General features: G+C 38.9%; 1 protein-coding gene across 14 annotated transcripts in view; it reads right to left on the reverse strand.

Moving 5' to 3' along the window:
• Nucleotides 1–23,592, reverse strand: part of PARD3 (par-3 family cell polarity regulator) — a 448,147-nt gene that overhangs the window by 247,495 nt on the left and 177,060 nt on the right. For 10 of the 14 annotated variants that reach the window (XM_054058316.1, XM_054058308.1, XM_054058305.1 and 7 more), the window contains 2 exons: nt 20,222–20,400; nt 3,828–3,959 (listed from right to left, as the gene is read on the reverse strand). In XM_054058316.1, the coding sequence (XP_053914291.1) occupies nt 3,828–3,959; nt 20,222–20,400 (311 nt within the window). The remainder of the gene's footprint in view (nt 1–3,827; nt 3,960–20,221; nt 20,401–23,592) is intronic. The other 4 variants (XM_054058313.1, XM_054058312.1, XM_054058310.1 and 1 more) reach the window with 1 other exon arrangement.

Raw genomic sequence — 23,592 nt, forward strand, 5'->3', positions numbered from 1 at the left:
ACAAACACAGGTACATACGCGATAGTTACATGTATATGTATTTGCATATCATTTTAATTGAACCAATCTCATTCTATTCGTAAACCTGATCAACTACTTCATAATTAAGCAGGGCAGCTGTAGAATTTCCCTCTCCTGCTGCTCTTGCACCCCTCCCCAGCACACAGCACCACTTGGAGTCTGATAATCCTTCTGCAAAACAGGCTTCTCCAGCAGAGCGAGGAATATCCTATTTCAGTTCAAGTTGTCTTGATTGGTGCCAGTTCCAATATTTGACTAATGAAACTAAAATGACCACCCAAGAGAAGCTTTCTTTGTACTTCAACTTAAGGAATTTGTGAAAAGTTTAACTCTTTCGTATGTTCCCTTTTCACATCTCACTGGTATGAAACAGCATGAGTCCAGATTTGAACAGGGTCTGAGCAAGTCTTGAGGTGAACTGAGAAAAAAGATTTCTCAAATAAAAGTGACATTAACATACATATGAATACATTTCAGATTTTTTAACTAGTCCTCATAGTTTGATTGCTGAGGGGGAGGAAAGAAAATGCAGTGGAGAGCAAGGTGAAGAACAAACCCCAAGTTTTTCTTTTTTAAGATAGTTCAGAATTAAATTAAAGATTGTAAATTTTGTTCCTAGTATTTGACAATCTATAGGAGAGAATCAATGAAATAATTGGGCGAAAGAGTACAAAATACAATCCTTCACTTTTTAAGTGAAGTATTCTAAACTGTATTTTTAAGTGAAGTATTCTGAAACTGTATTTGGATTTTTGGCTTTATAGTGGTGAAACGATCCTTTAGTACCAACAGTTTCACATAACTTATTTTGTGGACTTGAGAAATACCAAAACTTTCTGAGAAACATACAGATCATTTGTCCTCTGGACAAATAAAGGGTTCTGGAACTAACTGGGAAGAATCCTTAGGTTTACGGCTAAATAGCATATACAACCTCAATACCTTAAAGGACTCAGAAAGCAGAATTAATCTTTTCCATTTCTTTGATGTATCACGTTAATTTAGCAGAGCCCTAGTAAAGCACAACAGATAGGAGCAAAAGCAATTACCACCAGGAATTTTAACGGGCTTCAGGCATTCCTCCATTTTTAGACACTAAAACCTAGACAAGTTTACAGAACTATTTCTCTAACAACTACTTGAACAGATCCAATTCTGCGCCCTTACTAGTTTCTGCTAGAGCAATTTATAATGATTCCCTAGAAACAAGTTCTCTTGCAGTTTCGTCTGCAGAACAGGCTGTGATGCTGCAGAAGCAGAGTTCACTCTGCAATTCTGCTCATAGAAAAATAAGGCGTTGTCCACACAAAAATAACTGCACTTCTTTGGCACATCAGACTTTCACTCCTTAAAGTGCAATTCCAGTGAATGTTCATGTATTTTAGAAGCTGACAAAGATCATGTTGGAAATTTTTTTTCACTTGATATTCAAAAAGAAAAGGTGAGGCAAGCTTTGTGGGAAGTAACTCAATCCAAGCCAGAAGAGCCTTCCTCTAACAACAAGCCTCTGGAGTCTGCAAGATTAATCTAGTGTTTACTACTGTCTCCTCTAAAGAGCCATAAAGGCAGGTTAGACCAGGACCATGATCCCCCTGGCATCTGCAATGGGCCCTGCCCTACAGGTTTCTTTTGGCACTGTCACTGCCTTGCCCTGCCAGACCTGCTGCCTGCTGCATTTTATGCCCATACTGGCAGAGTGCGCAGACCGCTCCAGCGCATCCACGGGGGAACATATGAACAGGATGGGAAGTTGCTAAATTAATTGATTATGCCAGATACCAACCTTATCATTTCAGTTTCTTCTTGACAGAAGTGAAAGGCTTAACCAGTGGAAAACAAAAAGCCCACAGAGGATACTGATAAAGAGTTTAAAACCTAAAAAAGAGTAGAATACTCTCTGTCTGCAGCTACTCCACACCCTGCCAGGCCCCTCCTTCCCTCTCTCTGAAGAGCTTTACTGCATCCCACTCTCACTATGGCCTTTCTTCTCCTGTGTACGCCCTGTTAAACAGGTTTTGGTCTAATTAGTTATCCTGCTGATATGTAATCACAAAAAGATCCTGGTCTTCCAGGTACATGCAGATTCATTAACACATTTAAAGAATGAACTCCCTCTCTCAAAAAAAAAACACCATTACAAACAAACAAAAACAAAAACCAGAAAACTTTCTCAGAAGAAACATATTATTTGCAATTTCAGCTTCAGCCACTTCACTTGGGTAGTAAATATGCTTCCAGACTACCACTAGTGCCCAATTATTTACCTAATTGGTGAATAAATTGGCCTAGTTAAGCTGTTCAGAGACCAAAATCAGCACAAAACTTAATATAAACATCATAACATAAAATATGCCTGTACTCAACATTTTGTAAGACGATCACTATTAAGATTCCTAACACAATTTATTTTGCTGAGACAACAGTTTCATTAATGTCTACAGTGAAAAATCTAATGATGCACTGAAATATGCCTCGAAAACATCAAACCAGTAGAACCGTCACAGGAGCGGCTTCAAATCTGGGCACCTACTTTCCATTTCAAGACAGGCAGATACAGAGACAGCAGCTAAACTAATTTGCTCCGACTCTACATATTTTGAGATGAAAACAGTGATGGAAATACCACTGTCATTAAATGTGCAGAGGAAAATACACCAGGACCAAAAACCAGATAAAGAGATAAAGAGATAAAGAAACAGTTAATAGCTCATATTTAGGGTTTGGGTTTTTTTTTTTTTGTTTTTACATTCTGTGATATTACTTGAGCTCCTTTTTAACTGTGAATGGAGTTAAATAAAGAATGTCTGGAATATCCTAGAATTTGGCAACAGTGGACTTCAAATATCACTATGGGATTTGCAGGTGAAGGAGACCAGTCCTAGGACGCCAGCTCAGTGTTGGGACTCTAAACCTTCCCCTCCATTCACAAGGCACAGTGTAAGAAGTCTGGACTGTGTCAAATGGCAAATTTTATTTGGAAGTTCGCCTGTATAAACCAAATTCTGGTTTTAGGCCCTGTTGTAAAATATGAAATTTTTATATTTATATTCATTGTAAAATCTCAATGCTTCCATGTCACACTGTATAAAAAAGAAATCCTACATATGCACTATCCTGTATATGAGCTTCCTGTTGTATTTCCAGACTCCACAGTAAAAATTCATTTTCCTTATACATCTGAAGACATTTTTGGGAAAATTTCAGATATATACAAATACATTAAGTGACTGATAGGTAATTTTAATTTCAGACCTTTAACCTCTATGACTACCAGCTTATTAATAAAAAAAAAAAACCAAGTTGGAATTACTTAGTGTCTCAAAAAACCCCAAGATTCAAAGCCATATAAATGTACACCAGAGAAATATGATAACTCTGTCTTCAATATTATAATTAATATAATTTACAATGTTAAGAATAACAAGCATTTAAAGTGCAATGTCAAACCTGACCCACATTTTACTATTCTGTAGTAATACTAGCTTTCAATGGCAAAACGTTCATCGAAATCATACTCTCTAATTAAAATACTCCTGTTGGTATCAGCTGTGAAGAACAGCAACACTCCATATACTACATAAACATGTTTATGATTCAAAAACGAAATAATTTCCAGCTATCCATTTCAGTCTTAAAATATCTTGTTTTTTGGAAACAGAAGGAATCCTATTCAAATTTTGTCAGCATACTGCTGGTGCTTGTATTATGCTTAGAGTCAATATCACATAAAATACACTTCTTCATAATAGCTTGGAGTAGCATAAAGATTATATTGATAAAGTAATATATATACCCATATATATTACCTGTTCTTGCCTCTCCAGCCACTTGTCCACCATGGGATGACTGGCACTTAACGATGAACGAGCATTGTCTCTCTGAAACTGGTTAGACCAGCTACTAGTATCTCGTGGTAGGCTTCTGTAGTTTTCATCTTTCTAGTTCAAAAGAAACAAAAAAGTGTCTTATAAAAAACAACCAGTCCTTGCACATTACCAATGCAGCTGGTTATTAAACCAAAAATCTTTTCCTACAGGAAAAGGGGCTTTTTATCAGGGAATGTAGTGACAGGACAAGGGATAATGGTTTTAAACTCAAAGAGGGGAGATTTAGATTAGATATTTGGAAGAAATTTTTTACTGTGAGGGTGGTGAGACACTGGAACAGGTAGCCCAAAGAAGTCATGGATGCTCCATCCCTGGAGATGTTCAAGGTCAGGTTGGATGAGGCTTTGAGCAACATGATCCAGTGCAAGATGTCCCTGGCCACGGCAGGAGGATTGGAACTAGATGATCCAATCTTCAAAGTCCCTTCCAACCCAAACCACTCTGATTCTATGAATACAAAAGGAGGACTGACAAAGGAGAACGCAGGTCCAGCTGGAGCCAAGGACAATGTGATTGCCTGGACATTGAATTTCAAGAGCTCCCCTTCCTTAATGCCAGTGAAGTCCAACCAAAGCCTTTGGTGGGTTTGTAGCTCCAGCAGCCACTTATTCTTCATTACCTCTCTTTTGCAGCCTCAAACCTCTACTGCACAGACTTCACAGAAAGGTTTTGAGAGCATTAGGCTCCTTAGTTTTGGTCTCTCCAAAAGCAAATATACCATGCAACAGTCCATCCACTGACAGCTAAGACCACTACATAATTTTCCCAAGTTTCTGTATGTAATCAAATTTACAATCCAAGCTGTCTCACTGCTCCAGGTACTTTGCTTTAGACTAGTATACCTTGCGAGTGAGTTCAAACCTTGACTATTATTCCACATAATAATGCTTTGCTTGGTTTGCCTGAAGGTATAAAATACAGTCACATTTGTAAAACCGCAGCAGACGGAGATAATGCTGATGGAGATATGTTTACCCCCTGAAACTAATAAAAAAAAAAAAATTGCTTTTTCTTTTTAATTGATGTTTGTCTTTACAGCTTTCCCACAAAACTGAAAAAAATTTTTCAGCCTCTACAGATGATTAGTCCTCACCTATTCCGATCACTGCAAGTCAATAAAAGCACAGAGGTAGATCCTTAATAATGGGAAGTATGTTAGCCCAAAGTCAATGAATTACTGGCAACTTCCTTAGGTCACTTCCCTCCAACTGAAATAACACATGGAGCTAAAATTCTGCTTCACTTTTCAAAAGAGGATAATAAATAATACTGTAAGTGCACTCCCTTCAGCAGCAAGGCATTCTTTTCAGTCAGTGTTTGTCTATCCTCATGCCAAATCAGATAATTTAGAAAATCTATTTTTCTCATAAAATAAGATTGTAGCCCTGTATATTTTGCAATACTACCACTTTTAGAAATCTTGAAAATCACTAAAAAAATAAACAAATGCCAGTGCGCATTTGCAGCTAAAAATTACTTTTTTTTCTTTTTTTCAAATGTATAGCTCACATCAGATTTTGCCCCCTTCTTTAATCAATACTTATTCCATCAGCATAAGCATTTCCTTTCCCTATCTACTGTGTTGATACTTCTTTTGCCTGCCACGGTATTAGTCCAATATTCTAAAACATAGACCATAGCATCAATTTCCTTACAACTGTCCTTCACAACTTTATTTCTCATAAGTGGATGACAGGCTTTGGTAAGAAATCCAGGTTTCTGTAGCTGTGATATGCAGCACAGTTCTCAAAAGCTTCCTGTGCAAGAGCAGTCTTTTCCCAAATACTGCAAACTTAAGCAATCTGAATTGATGATAACTTCTTTTCTTAAAAGAGACTTTGTAGTATAAATCTTCCGTTTAAAGACATTAAAGCTTGAATTCAACCAGCGTAAGATAACGTTGTAAAAATATGCCTGCAAAAGTAACCCACTTCACAAATCACCATTATAAATTAGTTTACCCCACCACAAATGAGAAAGAATTTTGTGTCTTTCAGCAATTGAAAGAAAAAAACAAACAGTTTCCCAGTGTGGTTAACCACACAGCAAACCAGAGACTTGCTCAGTCTCTTGCTTAGAAAATGACAGCGGAAGCCAGTCATTGCTTTGTACAACCGTCCCTTAGCAGAGCCATAAAAGCCAGGGAACACTGTGTACAAATCAATTTTTTCCTGCTGCTTCTCTTATTCAATTCTCCTCTAGTGACAGAAGTGGCACAGTTCCTATAAGCCAAAACAACAGTTTTTCTTGTTTGAAATGGTGGAAAGGTATAACAACAAAATCGGACAAAGAAATAATGAGAGATCATTTTATGCACAGAACCCCCCCATACCTTTGGTACACGAGTTATTGTCATTGAACAATAACTCCCTGACAGACTATCACCTACCTGAATGAATAGAAATTTCCTCCTATGCAACAAGATGTTTTCTGTATTTCTGTACTTTATAATTCCATTTTTTATTGATTCACGTTTACAATCTTCAATGTAAACTTTTTAAAAAGATAATTTTATCTATGGTACACAAAAATCTGTCTGCACAGCATCCATTACCATACAGAGGAGTTTTGTGCAAAAGCAAGAAAGAAGGAAAAAAAGTTCATCAAGGGAAGTGTTGTTCTTCAATGATTCCAATGCTAAGAGTACGATCTGGATCATACAGGACAGTCTTAATGCTTAGGAGTTTATACTGGGATTGGAAATTCATGCTGTTAAAAGTCTTGTGTGCCACAGCACACAATGGAAAAAGTTAAATTAGGCCTCTGTTTCATGCATCTACACTAACGTCAAGACTTCTAGACTTCTGCAAGGAGTTTACTCCTAATGATGTCTGTGCTGATCAGAAGAGTATATTCATCTCATCTACTGAAATACTCCTGCTGTAGCCCTTTTTTATAGAAGATTGCTTTTCTCCTGCAATGACCTAAACAATTTCATTTCATACAGAAGGCATCAAAGTCACTAAGCAATTTTTCTGATAGCAGAAGTAAAAGCTGGAATGATAGAGATGTGGTTCCTGTAACTTCTTGTGGTGCTCAGTGGTGCTCAGAGGCACAAAACAGCGCTGTTATCAGAGTGTAATAAATACCTTATGAGAGTTACAATCACACACAGTCATGTTGGTATTAGTCAAATAGTGAAACATCAGAAAAACAACCAGCCATAGACAAGTCCTCCATTCTTTTCTTTGTCATTGCTTTTTGGCCAACATCTATCCCTGTAACCCACAGGTGACAGCACGAGAGCAAGCATTAAGCCAGACCAGGAGCAAAGAAACCAGCACTTTCAACACTGCTGGAAATGGTCCTTCTCACAAACAGCTACATAATGAAATTTTAAGATGTTGTTGGCTACCTGGAACCCCATCTATGCAGGGATCTTGACTTCTACTACTGCCAGAACTAACTCAAAGACAGCAATGGTGATAAACTATATCACAAGCTCAACTGTTCTATGTCTCTATGATTCCATAGAAGTGGAAGTGAAAAACACATTGCTGCAGCTTAGACGCTGGGATTTGCTGACCCAACTGCAGACTGTTTGCTATTTCAAAAATATGCAAATGTTCATCCAGAAAGCTTTATTTCTATTCAGCATGATGTAGTATTAACAGACATACTCCCAACTCCTGACTGGAAAAGGTGTGTGTCACTTTTATCTCCAATACCATAAAGAAAAAATTTCCATGTTATAGAAGCCATCAGGGTCACACAGGAAATTCCCATTTCTTCTGGAGCTGCAGCTGTAAGCCCTACAGGGACTGGGGCTGACACGCATCATCAGTTACAATTAAACGCTCTATTTTTTTAAAAAAAAGTTTCTTTCCCAAACATCTTTGGGGACCATGGGCTGTGTCAGCTTTATCACATTCAAAATGGAAACTGATCAATAAAACACTAAAACTGCCAAGTCACAATATTACTACTACACTTAGCAGCATTTTGCAGTATTTTTAATGAGGACATACAATGTAACACCTTAAGATTTAGTTCAGTGTGGTGTCCCTGCGAGGCTTTGCTGAAGGGTTGGGTGAAAGGGGACAAGAAAAACGAAGCGATTTTGCTGTGCTTTTAATTTGAGACGATATGCAATATGTAACAAGCTCCTCATCAAAGCCTCTGCAGCTTGGAAGATAAAACGATGCATTAGCATGACCTGTGCAGTTCAATTACTAGCTGTCAGTGTGTAAACTCATGATTTTTACCCACAGTTGTACCCCTACAGACCACCAGCATCACTAACCCTAAGTCTTTTCACGTCAGTCTTTAATAATACTAACAGAACTTGCACTGCACGGTCCCCTGAGTCTGAGGACCACAAGCGTAGGAACAGTGACTTTCCGTTTGTGGACGCTGAAATTGTAACAGACCAGCTGTATCAGCTGAATGCTCACAAGTCCACAGAGTCATGGGATTCATCCCAGAGTTCTGAAGGAGCTAGCAGATGTTGTGGTACAATCCCTCTCTAGCATTTACCAAAGGTCTTGGGAGTCTGTGTCTCTGACGACTGGAAGCTAGGCAATGTTATTCCAAACTGGAAAAAGTATGTGAGGGAAGATCCAGGGAAGTATAAACCTGTTAGTCTAACCTCAGTTCCTGGAAAAATATAGTGAAGTTGATACTGGGTACTAACGAAAGACATTTAGAAAATAATTAAACCATCAGGCACAGTCAACACGGGTTCACAAAATCAAAGTCCTGTTTAACTAATTTGACAACCTTCTATGATAAGGTTGCCCACCTAGAGGATGAAGGGAAGGCAATTGATATATCCTTTCTGGACTTTAGTAAAGCTTTTGATACTGTCCCCCACAGTATCCTTCTGGACAAGTCATCCAGCTAAGGGATGAGTGGAGTTACGGTGCACTGGGTGAAGAACTGGCTGAAGGGCAGAGCTGAAATGATTGTAATAAATGGGGCTACATCTGGCTGATGACCAGTCATCAGAAGCATTCCTCAGAGTTCAATTCTAGGGCCAGTTCTGTTCAGATTTATCAACAATCTGGATGTAGTATTTAAATGCACCATTAGCAAGTTTACTGATGATACCAAACTGGCAGTTGCAGTTGACTCTAGTGAAGGACAGAAGGCTTTCCAGAGGGATCTAGATTGATTGGAGTATTGGGCTATGATTAATAGGTTGAAATTTAATAGGTTAAAATGCTGGATTCTGTACCTAAGAGAGTAATGCCAGGCACACGTTTAAACTGGGAGAGGAGTGGCTAGAAGGCACCCCTGTAGAAAGGGGTCTGGGTGTGCTTGTTGACAGCAGGCTCAATATAAGTCAGCAGGGTGCCCTGGCATCAAAGAGGCCAACCCTTGGCCTTGGGGGCATCAAGGCATCAAACACAGTGTAACCAGGTGGTCAGATAAGGTGATTATGCCACTGCATTCAGCACTTGTGCGGCCTCATCTTGAAGACTGTATATGGTTCTGGGCCCCACAATTTAAGAAGAATGTTCAGGTCCTTGAGCGTGTCCAGAGGAGGGCAAGAAAGCTGGTGAAAGAGCTAGGAGGAATGTCCTATGAGGAGTGGCTAAGGACTCTAGGCTTTCTGAGTCTGGAGTAAAGGAGGCTAAGGAGTAACCTCATTGCTCTTTACAGCTTCCTGAGGAGGGGAAGTAGAGTGGTGCTGAGCTCTTCTCCTTGGTATCTAGTGACAGGAAGCATGGGAATGGTTCAAAGTTGTGCCAAGAGAGTTTTAGTCTAGACATTTCTAAGAATCTCTTTACCAAGAACTTGGACTAACACTGGAACGGGCTTTCTAGAGAGGTAGGTGATCAATGCCCCACACTTGTGTAGTGTTTAAGAGGCATTTGGACAATGCCCTTAACATGCTTTAACTTTTGGTTGGTCCTGAACTGGTCTGGCAATGGGACTAGATGATCACTGTAGGTCCCTTCCAACTGAAATAGTCTATTCTATTCTATGCAGAAATGTCTACAATTCGGTGAAAGAAATTAACGTATTATGCATTGACAATGGCTCATTAGATGCCTACAAGGAGAAAGATAATTGAAAAGACAATATTCTGCTAAAGTTCTATCATTTTGTGTTCAGAGATTTCCAGAGTTATCCTCTGATTGACAAGCAAGGCCTGACCTTAAAAAAGCACAATAACTAAGGGCCATGATGAATGGACAGCTTTCTGTGCATGTGGTGCTATATGTAAATATTTAGTGTCAAAGCATATAGGCTAAATTAAACCAAAAAAACCCATGAGGCTGCCTATGCAGAACATTATGTAAATCTCTCTTGTTTACAATGGAAAAATCAAAAAATATCATGATCTCTGCATGTACACATGCAAAGCCAGAAATTACCAGGCAGTGTATTCTGTTATTTCTAAAACCTATTGACAGGAAAGAAGCTGCTTCTTCCATTCACTCTTTACTTATTAATCTCATGATAAAAACCTCACAAAAGTTAATGGAAAACAACACAAATAACATATGGCAGTTGATATTCTGTAATTATAATTCAGGAATTGGATTTTATTTCCATAAGCTTCCTAACTAAAAAGGCATGGCTTTTCATAGTTTCATTTTAAAGAAAAATAAATGAACCAGTTAATTTAAAATGTCACAAAGCTACAGTTCAGATTCCTGTACAAAATATATTTAGAAACCAGTTTCTCTTTCTACTCTTTTTCACTAAAGCAAAATGTTCTCTCTTGCCTGTGCCACTTTAAGGGCCATTTTAAGGAATCTACGTGGCTATCCATTTAAGTGCAATAACGTAATTACACACAATCCTGCCATTTTCACCAGATATTTAAGTGTGTACCCAAAGTTACACAATGCTTTATGTCAATTTGGATTTACATGAAATAGCAATTGTAAAGTTGTTTATTTTTAATGTCAACATCTCTTCATTTGATTCCTTGGGAGAACCAAGAAATTAAATTGCAGGAGAGGAAAAGATCTGATAAAGAATTAATTTCAAAAGTATGCTCTCAAGATAGGATTTAACAAATAGAATGTTAATACCAAGTATGTTTGTGGAGCTGAGGGAAACAGGAAACATTAGGGTTTAGAAAACTTTACAAGGATCTTCTATTTAGATCTTGAAATGAAGAGTATCTTATAAGCCATCTTTACTATCCTTTCAAGCACTCAGTAGATGTTTTCAGGTGGCCATATTGATACAATGAAAATCTGAAAGGTACAACCGGCTGTTTCTATGTTTAAAAACTTGCATACGCATTCCTGAAACAAAAAACTAGTGTGAGCGGATAACTGTACTTTCCTCTCAGACTAACTAAATTGTTTTCCCCTCTTTCTTCACTACATTGACAAGTGTGTAGAAGAGTGATGATTTAAGGTCAGAAGCACAAAGGGAGTGCCCCATCCACATACAAGTGGCTGTGGCATCACTTGCTGCCAGCCAGCCGCTCCTCTGCTCCACCAGCGCTTACTCACACCACCACACTCCACTTGTAGAGCTACAAGGGACTCCACAAGGGACACCTCATTGACTTTCAAATTCCTTTCAGACCTTGGCCAGAATCCTTTCTGTATTGAAAAGTCCAAATAGGTACTAGACCGGTGGCTTGTAGCAGTGTGTTTCTCTTTTTCCTGATTTTACAGCAACGCGATTACCTTAGGCAACTTGCAGTCTCACAGGCATCCTCCCCATGTGTGCTCAGCAGGAACGCTCTTCAGTTGGGCATCTGTATATCAGAGCTGAAGAGCTCGTTCATAAGATGGCAATAAAACTGAGTGGTTGTGTAGAATGATCATCCCCTTTCTGTCAGGTTGTGAAAGAAAACTACGTTAAGTGACATCTGTTTCAGCCCCAAATTTAGTCATAACAGAAACAACCCCAGAAGGTGACTAGGCATTCCAGGTTTGGAATCCTGTATTTACTGGAGCTGAATTTCCCACTAATTAAAGATCACTATCTTTTCCCCAGCCATATTACTCCTTCATATGGATTAGTTCCACACTGGGTCTGAATTTTATTCTGAGACTACTTTGCCTAGTTATCTTTCCCACTTTTCTTGTGTGCCAAGTATTCATTGCAACATGACCTAAAAATACAACAAATAAAGCAAAAAAGGGCTGAAACAATCACTGTTTGAACCACGCTGGCTCATGCCAGGGCTCTGTAGGGAAGCAGAGTCTGGAACCTGGATTGTACTTTAAACTTTATTCTTGCTATCTACACATCCAGCCAAAATCTAAATCTGCTTTGCACCAATACACAACCTTGACAGGATGAAAACAAGACAGACAAACATATCAGTCTGAACAAACTCCTGAACCACGAGTGTATACTGTAAATGCATAGTCGTGGTTACAACTAAATAGACAAAAGCAGGTCAAAACCCAGATCCAACCATTACCAGTGAACATACGTGTTTCTAAAGGTAAAAAAAAAAAAAAAACCCAAAAAAACCAACCAAACAAAAATCAGTAAACTTGAAACTCCAATTTTCTTTTTCTTTCTTTTTTTTTGAAACTTATCCTATCTTTTATCAAGTTATTCTTTCAGGCCCAGAATTTTTATCCCTCAAACCCAGGGAGAGCTGAAAGAACATAAAAAATATACAAGCAATGGAGATGAACATTTAAACATGGGAATTGGCAAAGTACACATTCATTTAGATGAATGGCAGAGGAAAAGTCAGCCATCCATTACAACTTCAATTATCCTATACCATGTACTTGAGATATTTCTGGTTTCAGTATAGCTTTCACCACCTCTCACAGAGAGGTGCTGTACACCCCATTTACTGAAGTGAAAAGACAAACAGCCTGTGCACGTTCCACCACTCCATCGTCACCAGTAAGAGACTAGTTCACCCAGACCCTCCCTGGCATTCCAAACTCATGTTGCAGCATTGTGTACCCCGATCTTTGGACCAAACATCATTCACCCATCAAACAAAGCGAGATGCGACAGTACAGCACTGGCAGAAAAATACACATTCTTCCTTCACTACCAAGGAATAACAAAGATTGAGTGTAATCAACATACTTGCTCAGCCTCAGAGCAGAAGTGAAAAAAGCCTCACCAGCTCACAGATTGCTCTAGGGTCTTGCACTACTAATCTGTCTCTTTCGGGGGATAGAGGGAAATTTTGGTAGATTATCTTTCACAAACAGATGACTCGGAGCAAAAAGAGGTAAAACAACAACAGAGATGGAGAAAAATCACACCTTCACTTTGGATTTGTTGGTTTTGTTCTTGATTTTTTCCTGATCCTTAACACATCTGGTTATAACTGACTACTGGATGCAAACAGTTCAATCCTGTCTGTGTACACAGTACTCAGCAAACAGAATAGCATAGTATCAAGTGATGCACATTGGCCACTACCTTGTGTCTCTTATTTCCAACCTGATGATGGTAATGATAAATATTGTACTTGTTTTCACATTTTGGAAGTAAGGAATTTTGAGTTCTTTCATAGATATTTTATTTTTCATTGCACCAAAATATCACGAGGTGCTCTGTCAAAGAAGGTTAGAGTCTTCTTTGTGGTATCCAGTGAAAGCACAAGAGGCAATGAGCACATAAAGAAATACAAGTTATTCTATCAAAACATAAGAAACAACTTTCTAAGTATAAGGGTGATCCAGCACTGCAAGAGGATGTCCCTTGGAGATGCATGTACTGAAAACCCGACTGGACACAGACCTGAATAACCTGCTCTAGCTGACCCTGCTTTGACCAGAAAGGCTGGACTAGATGATGTTCAGAGGTACCTTCCGACCTCAGCTGTTCTGTGATTCTGTGAAAGTCATGAATTTTGCTCACTGCCCAGGATAAAAACAGCACACAGTATGTTTATTTTCTATTGCAGTCTGATCAGGTACTATTCTCTAAACTATTTCAGCATCATGTGACAAGCTGCCAGCAACGAGTTACTATCACAAAGAAAGAAAACGGATGCATATAACTTTTGGGTTTTGAATTTCCATTAACCTCTCTCCTATACCAACATTTTCTGCATTAAAACATTCTATTTCATCCTCTGCAGATAACTTGCTCTCATTCTTCCTTCCTCTCAGTCTACATGAATCACATCTGAAATTACAAGAATCATGACTGTCTCACTGAAAAAAGAAAAGCCCCGCTGAAATAAACCTGGACGAAGAAATATTCAAGGCTATTGAATCCTTCAGAACATCTGGTTAAAACATTATTATTTTGAAAGCAGAAAGCTGCATTCCTTATGTGGGGGGTTAAAACCTGTCATGGCAGAGACGTCAGGCTTTTTGCATTTATCCCCTATTTCTCTTTAGCTGACTGTTGTATTACAGCACTTCACCAAGACTGTTCATCTGGTACATACTACCTCTTTTCTGCAGGCATACAAAGCAGAGACAAAGCTTCCCAAGAAGCATCAGCAACACTTAAGTCTCTTGTTCCTAGAAGGATGCAGAGTGTTTCAGTCCACAGTCTTCCCTAGTCAATTTAATCAATTTACACTCTTCAATTCAGACTCCCTAGAAATAAAATGACACTAACACGCATAGTTCTAATACAGGGCTCTTCAGTCCCCTGAATCATAGTTAAAATCTATTGAAATACCATGTCTTTAGTGACAGTGATAAAGCAGACTTCACTAAGCAGTGTTTAAAAAGACTCAAAACTAAATGAAACTAATTTTCACTTTAAATCTGATTTTGACACCAACATACCATTACCATTGAAGCTTTTCGTATAATACGTACATGCTTTTCTCCCATCTAGACATATTTCATTAGATAATTCCTTTTTTCATTCTGTTTACAAAGAAGATTAGAAAAGCATTGCATCTTTCACACAAATAAAAAAAACTACAATCCAACAATCTGAAATTTTTACTTATAAGTCTCAACCCATAGGAACAGCACAAATACCTGCAGGAATTGATATGGGAAACACAACGCTTTACTGGTAAGGGATTTGACACTAGGTAAGGCTTACATCACTCCCATATGGTTTCAAATTCTTTCTCTGCAGTTTACAGAGCCCCAAAAGATTAGGTTTCAAAGTAGGAAAAAGCCACACCCTAAAAAATAATTAATAGAATCATAGAATTCCTAGGTTAGAAAAGAGTTTTGAGATAATCAAGTCCAACCGTACCTGTCCACTACTAAATCATATCCCTAAGCACTTCATCTACCCATCTTTTAAATACCTCCAGGGATGGCAAATAAATCACCTCTGCAGGCAGCCTGTGCCAGCGCTTTATAACCCCTTCTGTGAAGAAGTTCTTCCTAATGTCTAATCTGAACCTCCCCTGGTACAGCTTGAGGCCGTTCTCTCTCGTCCTATCACCTACCCCTTGAGTGAAGACACCAACACCCACTTCTCCACAACCTTCTTTCAGGTAGTTGTAGAAAGTGATAAGGTCTCCCCTCAGTCTCCACTTCTCAAGGCTTAACAACCTCAGTTCCCTCCACTGCTCCTCATAAGACTTGTTCTCCAGCCCCTTCACCATCTTTGTCACCCTTCTCTGAACACACTCCATGAGCTCAATGTCTTTCTTGTACTGAGGGGCCCAAAACTGAACACAGAATTCGAAGTGCCTCACCAGTACTGAGTACGGTGGCAGAATCATTTCCCTGGTCCTTCTGGCCATGCTGTTTCCAATACCAGCCAAGATGCCATTGGGCTTTCAGCCACCTGGGCACACTCCTGGCTCATGTTCAGTCAGCTGTCAACCAACACTCTCAGGTCCTTCTCTGCCAGGCAGCTATCCAGCCACTCTTCCCCAAGTCTGTAGCACTGCATGGGGTTGTTGCGTCCCGAGTGCAGGACTCTCACCCGTTGGTCTCAGCCCATCGATCCAGCCTGTTCAGATCCCTCTGAAGAGCCTCCCTACCCTCAAGCAGATCAACACTTTCTACCAGCTTAGTGTCATTCGCAAACTCACCAAGGGTACATTCAATCCCTTCATCCAGGTCATTGATAAAGATATCGAACAGAACTGGACCCAGCACTGAGCCCTGGGGGACTACAAGGCACGGCTATTTTCAACCTCAAAATACATATATCGGCAAACTTATCTAAAAACAAACAAGCAAAACAAACCTGGCTGCTGACTAAATAGCAAAGGCAAAAAGAGAAGAAAAATTAAATTTAAAAAATTATGTGCCAGGTGCACTCAGCTATATGTTTGCTGCTGCTGATCTACCCCATGGAGCACATTGTATGCCATTTGCTTTGCTCCAGGTGGGTGAACCCAGGAGCAAAAGAGACACAGAAGCTCGTGCACAATAATTTCTCTCTTTCATTGCTCTCTCTTGAGGTCTCCTTACTGTAGATTTTCACTTCTTTCTGCCGTACTGATGCTGTTATCTCTGATGTAACAATACATGAATCAAATTCAGAAAAGTCACAGTGGGAAATTTTTCATAAGCCAGTTAGCCATGGTATATCCCCGCATTAAGCAAGCCAGGTTAACTAGATAAGCTTCACATCTTTCAGAGAAGCGGGATCAAGGCAGATAAGTAACTTGTAATTACAAGTAATTCCTCACCACAAATGGAAACATAAATTTTAAAAAAACACATTGCAAATATATGGGATAATTATTTCACAGTCATTATAAGATACAACATATCTGTCTGTTTCATTTATATACTTCCAATACAGCAACAAAAACATCTGAGAGAAAAGAAACATGACTTTTATTAACGCTGCTCACACCTATAAAGGGCAACTAGTTAAGACAATAGGCTTTGGTACTAAATTATTAAGAATGTGATTCAAATTAACAGTTATTCAAAAAGCAACAATATCAAAAAATGTTTTACTACAGTGGAAAAAAAGCACACATGATATGCTTCAGCTGCATACAATCTGTTCAGCTGCACAGTTCAACACAATTCAAACAAAATTCCAGCTTGCAAATCAGGTATTACTCCAGGCCTTTGCAAAGATACTTTTACTACGAGATTTCTTCTTGTTTCATTAGAATGGCTCAAGGTAGCAAGATACAGGAATAAGTCAAGTCGTGAGTAGCTAGGCAAGAGAGATGTGTCTCTCACACAAAATAAGTACCTGAAAGTGATTTTAATATTCAGTTTTTATAAAATCCTGATAAGTTAATTTATCTACTAAAGCTGCTGATAATCATGAGCCAATTTTGTGAACACTTGCACAGATGAGAGGACCTAATTACTTATGGAAAGGATACAGAAGCAAGACGTCAGGAATTAACTAGCTGAGTACAGCTACCGACACTACAAAAACTTGTAAATAATCAATAACAATGTTAATTCCTCAAATAAAGACTTTGGGACACAGAATACCTGGTTTCAAGTTGCTCTTACAGATGAATACAGAAACCAGAAATGATCAAGATTCCAATTCTAAGGAAATGGAGCATACGGTAATATCCTGATAATAAATGTTTCTTTACAATGAGATGAGATGAAAAAAGAATGCGAGAGAACGTCCACTTTAGTGCAACGGTTTCATGTCAAAACATCCTAGTTACTGTAGCAGAAATTCATCTGAAGTTCAAAACACATTCAAATCTTTGCAGGACTCATTCAGGCCCCTTCAAATCAAACTCTGTCCCTCCCTGGTCATTCTCTCCTCTTCTTTTCTGACAGATACGAGGGAGCCTCATGTCCTGCTTCATCTATCCTAATAACTGCAGGTAGCACTACATTTTCTTCAAGAGAACCCTTCAAACATCCCACATTTTCTTTCCTCACCGGTGCCCTCTTTCCTTTCTCTTTGCCTAGAACTACTGGCATATGTCCTGGCTCTTCACAGCCCTCAGAGCATGGCAACACTCCCACCCCTTCATTTCATCTCATCTTGGGCATCTGCCCATTTTCCTGCCATTCCAAATTCTTCTTGCGCAAAATGAAACAAACATGAATAAGTTTCTCTCACTTGCCCCTGAGAAATAAATCCCTTCTGCCAGATACACACAGTTTCCCTCTGCTAATTCCTCAAAAAATTGGACAGGGTTTCTACCTGTCAATTATTTCTCTTTAGAGGTGATGGGCTGAAAGTAATGTCACTTCTTAAGAGTCAGTAGGTGGATAAAGCTTTTGGCAACTCTCCCAGAAACCTTTTTCTTGTTTCTGCAAGATACTGCTGGGGCAAAGTTGCTAATCTACAACTGTGCTGCAATTCTTAGCCCAAGAACATATGTTCTTGTGCTGTCAAGAGAGAGAACTGCAGTGAAAACATTACGTAGTGCCAGCCGCCCACAAGAGATATATGGGTGCTGAAGCCCAATGCACTGAACAGAAAATTAAGATTGTTCTCCTTGCTTTGCTTGAAATGTCTGTGTCACCTATAATCAACAAAACAGTCTGAAACAAGGCACAGCCACCATTTTTTATTATCTGAGTAACTGAAGAAAACAACCCAACATAAGAAAAGTAGTGAGAACTTGTTCCTGTTCACATAATCAAAATACATTAGTGAAAATTCATCATTAGCACTTTGGGGAGTGAGTCTTCCAAAATTATTCCCTTTAGAATAATACTACAAATGAAATTGCTGCTAATACTGGTAAAGGAAAGAAGAATCCTTAATATCTATTCCTAAGAGAAACAGGATTCATTACAAAATCTTGACTCACACAAAAAAATCAATATGCTGAAAACACAAAAAATACAGTCTAGCACAAATGAACTCGGGATGAATTCAGAACATATGTTGCACAAGCAATTATTATTTAATTCCAGTTGTTTACTGTATCTTACCTATTGAAAACGGCACACTCTGATCTGCTCTATTCAAAGAACCAATGTACAGAGTGTGCAAAAAAAAGGTAAAAAAAAATATTATCATCTATTGTACTAACTAACCTATGTCAGTTCTTCACAATCTTGATTTATTGTTCTCCTGTGCCTTGCTTCCCATCACCACATGAGCTCACAGGCATTCCTTTCCAGTTTGGTCACCATGATTCAGTAGACTTGAAATGTTTTCATAAAAATCAAGAGTAAGTACATGCTGAAAAACTAATGATGGAAGACAACTAGTGTGAAAGATTAGCTACTGTTCAATTCTCTCCAATTTCTGCTAACTTCAGACACTCAAAGAAATCTGATTATGCTCTATATGGCCCTCCATATCTATACGTGTGGAGTAACGAAGTGCAGGCTCATTATGATTTCAGAAATATTAACTGAAAATGTTAACATTTTAAATGGATTAATTATCGTTTTTCTCCTCCAAATCACAATAGTAGCATAGATATTTTTCAAAACGACATGCACTTCTTTGTCACACCAGTACAAGTGACAGAAAACACACCATTACTTACCTGAAATCCGGATTGAGCAGAGACCTAACAATACCACATTAAACTGACAACGGTCTAAAAAATGTGGACCTCGATGCCTATGACCTTTGTGCCTTTACACTTTTTAAAAATAATCAGGAGCCCACTGAAGATAGTTCAGTACATCAACAGCTTGAAAAGACTTCTTCATTTGCAGTGTGGGAGTCCTGGTTGCAGAGTCCTAGTTTGCATTTATTCTATGCAGAATTAATAATAATAAAGAAAAAAATTAGCTATAATAAGCTGCATATTTTCCAACAGGATTTTGTGCTATGCAGCCCAAATGGTAACTGAATGCGACACCCTCTTTAAAAATTATGCATTTATATTGGAAAACACGCATAAGTTTTTCCTTTTGAATTTGTTCGCAAGTTACCATCCAAATTATGGGCAATGCTGGGGGTTGTACAAAAGGGAATATTTCTTCCAAATTTTTTTCAATAATGCACTAAGAAGAGAGCTTCCCGCTGGCCTCCCTAGCTAATAATGCAATTCACGGAGAGATACTGAAATCACATGGAATAAATGGAGAAAAATACTCACTCTGCATTTCACTGTTTTAGTTTTAAGAATGTTATCAAGGAGAGACAGCATTTGCAATCCGTGTTTTGTAGTACTTGACTAGTGCCACAAAAAGTAAAAACTAGCAATGCCATTTCAGAAAGACAGACCAGACCAGCTGTCAGCATGCAGATTATTCATTCATCTTAGGATTCCTATGGAGATCAGTAAAAATCACTATAGAAATGATCTATTTGCATTCAAAGACAATGCATGACAACATTTAAGCCTTGCTTTGCAGAGTAATGAGTAATCAGAACTTAAATACAGTTAATAGCAAAATCAAGGTTTTTTAGAATCCCTGCTCATGGGCATCACCAAGACTCTCCCGAGGGCAGGACGTGTGACTCAGACAATCCCCTGTTGTTGATGAAGTTTAGTTGACAAGGTCATAAAACACAAGTTTAAACCAGGAGCAAGTGAGAGAAGGACAAAACAATTCCAAGATTCATGTACGTTTGTCATCTATTGGATGAAGAGAAGGAAAGAAAGATACCTTTCTTTCGTGAGCACTGGGTACACCAGGAGTGTTCTGCTTGAGAAAGCCTGCTGTTGTGGACCACCTTGTAGGGTTTTTCCTTGAAGGCTCTTCTGAAGAAAAATTTGTGTCGCTTACAGAGGTTGAGAGGCCAATCAGTGCAGGGTCACTACTACGTCGGACATGAAGAGGCATATCTGAAGAATAAAACAAGACAGTAAATAAACACTATCTAGATTTAAAATGTTTTTCACATAAGAAAAATATTTTTTCAAGCTCTGGATGGGTGGTTTTGACCAAATGTGGTTTCACAGAGTAAGGAGTTATTGACCTCAGCATAGTTCCTCAAGGACAAGGTCTGTTTCCTCAAAACCACAGCCTTACTGCTTGGCCACACAAGGAGAAAACAAGGATCAAACTAAGCTCTTTGTATCTACCACAGCTCCTGGGCTTTACAAGCACAAACAGAGCACTGCCACTAGCTGTCGGCTGTCGTGTAAAATTAAAAAACAGCATAAGCTTGAATAACTAAGAGGCTCAGGTGGCTTACAGGTATTTTAAAAAGCAGGCAATCAAAGGCCTAAATTCAACAGCCTGGTAACAATTTTAAGGGGTGGACTGGGTAACGCATTCCCCACCTCACTTGCCTTGACTGCAGCATGGGCACTGCCAGCACAACAGCTTCTTTGCAGCAAAACGCAGCCTCCTCACCTTCTGAAATACACTCTCCACTCATTTCTCAAAAACTTATGCAAGTAAGTGTTATCTATTCTGCATTCTTCTTTTGCCTCTTCCTGACAGCTGAAACAAGATCTGTGCTGATTTACCCTGGTTCCCTTTAGCCTCTCAGCTGGCATGACTGACCAGAGAAAAATATTTCATTAGTAATAAACGATGCATCAGGCAGGTAGGCTGATTGGAAAGAGAGAGATTTTTTAAATATATGTAGAGGTCAAATCCATTCTGGAAACTTTGATGGCACATTAAAATTAGTTTCTCTTGAAATACAACTTAATTTTTTCCAATTTCATTTATTATCCTACAACACATATCCACATATCCATCGTCTCCTTGCCCAAAGAGAAGTTTCATAGTCTGTATTTGTGACCTCTTAACACTCTCCTGCTTGGCATCAGAACCATGGGGACATGATTTATCAGTTGTATTTCTCTTTACTGCTGCACTGGGAACCTTGAACACAAAGTGGATAAGGAAAAGGTGAAAGCTATGACACACAAACAGCAGAGTCACTAGGAAAGGCACACTAGGCAACACCCGAGACTGAAAACAAGGCTATTTTTTAATGCTTTCATGAAACAGTTCCCAAGGAAGCTGAAGATGCACATCTCACAATACTAGTATGAAAACACAATGACAGGAGTTTAAGTGGCTACTGTTAAGTTTTATAATAACTCTATTGCAATATTATGTACACCAGTATTAAAATACAGACTCTTATTTTTCATGGCATAATAAAGACAGTGAGAAATACATTAAGTCAGGCCACGCAAAGAAAGTTATGTGAGGTTTTTTGGCTTGGTTGTTTTTGGTTGTTTTATTTTGTCTGTTTGGCTTTAATTAATAGTTATGACCCACGCTGCTGAGCTATGCATAAGTGTTAGAGCATGAAACAACAAACCGTCGTTTTATTTCATGCCCACTCTAATACATAAGAATAACAAGAGTATTAATTAATGGGGAGGGTCCCATAGTAGTTGTACTATTATTTTTTCCTTAGAAAATTCTTTTTTTTAATTGTTACTTTCATCACAAAAATATCCACAAAAGTTAATTTCTAACAAATAAAATGTTTTCTTTGACAGATATGTACATTTTTACATATTTTTATACATACATATAGCAGAATTAGATGTAATCAAAAGAAGAGAAAAAAATTAAAAAGACATGGACCTGTAAGGAGCTAGTCCAGAGGAGGGCCATGAAGATGATCAGAGAGCTGGAGTGCCTCGCATATGAGGACAGGCTGAGAGAGTTGGGCTTGTTCAGCCTAGAGAAGAGATGGCTCCAGGGAGACCTTAAAGCAGCCTTCCAGTAGTCAAAGGGGGCCTTCAGGAAAGCTGAGGAGGGGCTCCTTATCATGAAGTGTCATGACAGGATGATGGGGAATGGTTTTAAGCTGAAAGAGGAGAGATTTAGCTTAAATATTAGGAAGGCATTTGCACTGTGAGGGTGGTGAGGCATTTTCCTTATGTGTAGAACCATTTTCAGAGAAAGACTAGAATTTCATGGAGTGACTAAAATGACTCACATTGTATCTTTATATTGACAGAATGCCTTTTTTTTTTTTTAAGACTTTGAAAAGTGTTCAATAAATGTCTGAATATATCTCAATAATGAGCCTTGCTAAAATGAAACTAATCATATTAAAGGTGACTCATCAGCAAATAGATTCTGTAGAAAAACTTCTTATGTTAATGCAGAGCACCCCCCATACGAGGACAGGCTGAGAGAGATGGGTTAGTTCAGCCTAGAGAAGGCTCTGGGGAGACCTTATAGCAGCCTTCCAGTACTCAAGGGAGGCCTACAGGGAAGGTGGGGAGGGGCTCTTTATCAGGGAGTGCAGGGATAGGGCACAGGGGCAATGATTTTTGCTGAGAGAGGGGAGATTTAGGTTAGATATTAGGAAGAAGTTTTTTACTGTGAGGGTGGAGAGGCACTGGCACAGGCTGCCCAGAGAAATCATGGATGTCCTATCCCCGGAGGTATTCAAAGCCAGGTCGGATGGGGCTTTGAGCAACCTGATCCAGTGGAAGGTGTCTCTGCTTATGGCAGGGGGCTGGAAGTAGTTGATCTTTGAGGTTCCTTCCAACCCAAACCATTCTATGAATCTATGAATATTTTAGAAAAGAACACTTTAATTACACAGAAAAGGATTTATGGTCTAAGTCTACTTCGATTTTGGTTACACAGAATATACTCATAAACTCATAGTAGAGGGTTTGTCTTTGATTGCCTTGTCTTCAACTACCTCAAGTTTCATGAAGCAGTTGAAGGTAAAGCCTCTCATTTCCCCCTAGATGGTAAATGTAATAAAGTACACTCCCAAATCTCAAGAGATCTCTGTAATATAGGGGCCACAGCTGCAGTCTCAGCCACAGTCCCACAACACAAAATGAAGTGACCCATAAAGAGCAGCAGAGCCTGTGCTGCTGGCTTAGCCTTGAATACACATTCTCATTTATTAGATTAGCCTGGGCAAGAAAGTGGCTCTGTAGTATGTAGTGCCACTTAACAAAAATACCAATCTATATTTGTTGCAAGTAGCAGCCCATGCGTGCTATCCTGTGTGCTTTAACTACCCATCCTGCAACAGAGAATTACAATTTTCAAACATGAGTTCACTCGCTCCTTATGCTCCTACAGCTATA

The sequence above is a fragment of the Cuculus canorus genome, chromosome 2 (assembly GCF_017976375.1).
Source record: "Cuculus canorus isolate bCucCan1 chromosome 2, bCucCan1.pri, whole genome shotgun sequence".
Taxonomy (NCBI): Eukaryota; Metazoa; Chordata; class Aves; order Cuculiformes; family Cuculidae; genus Cuculus; species Cuculus canorus.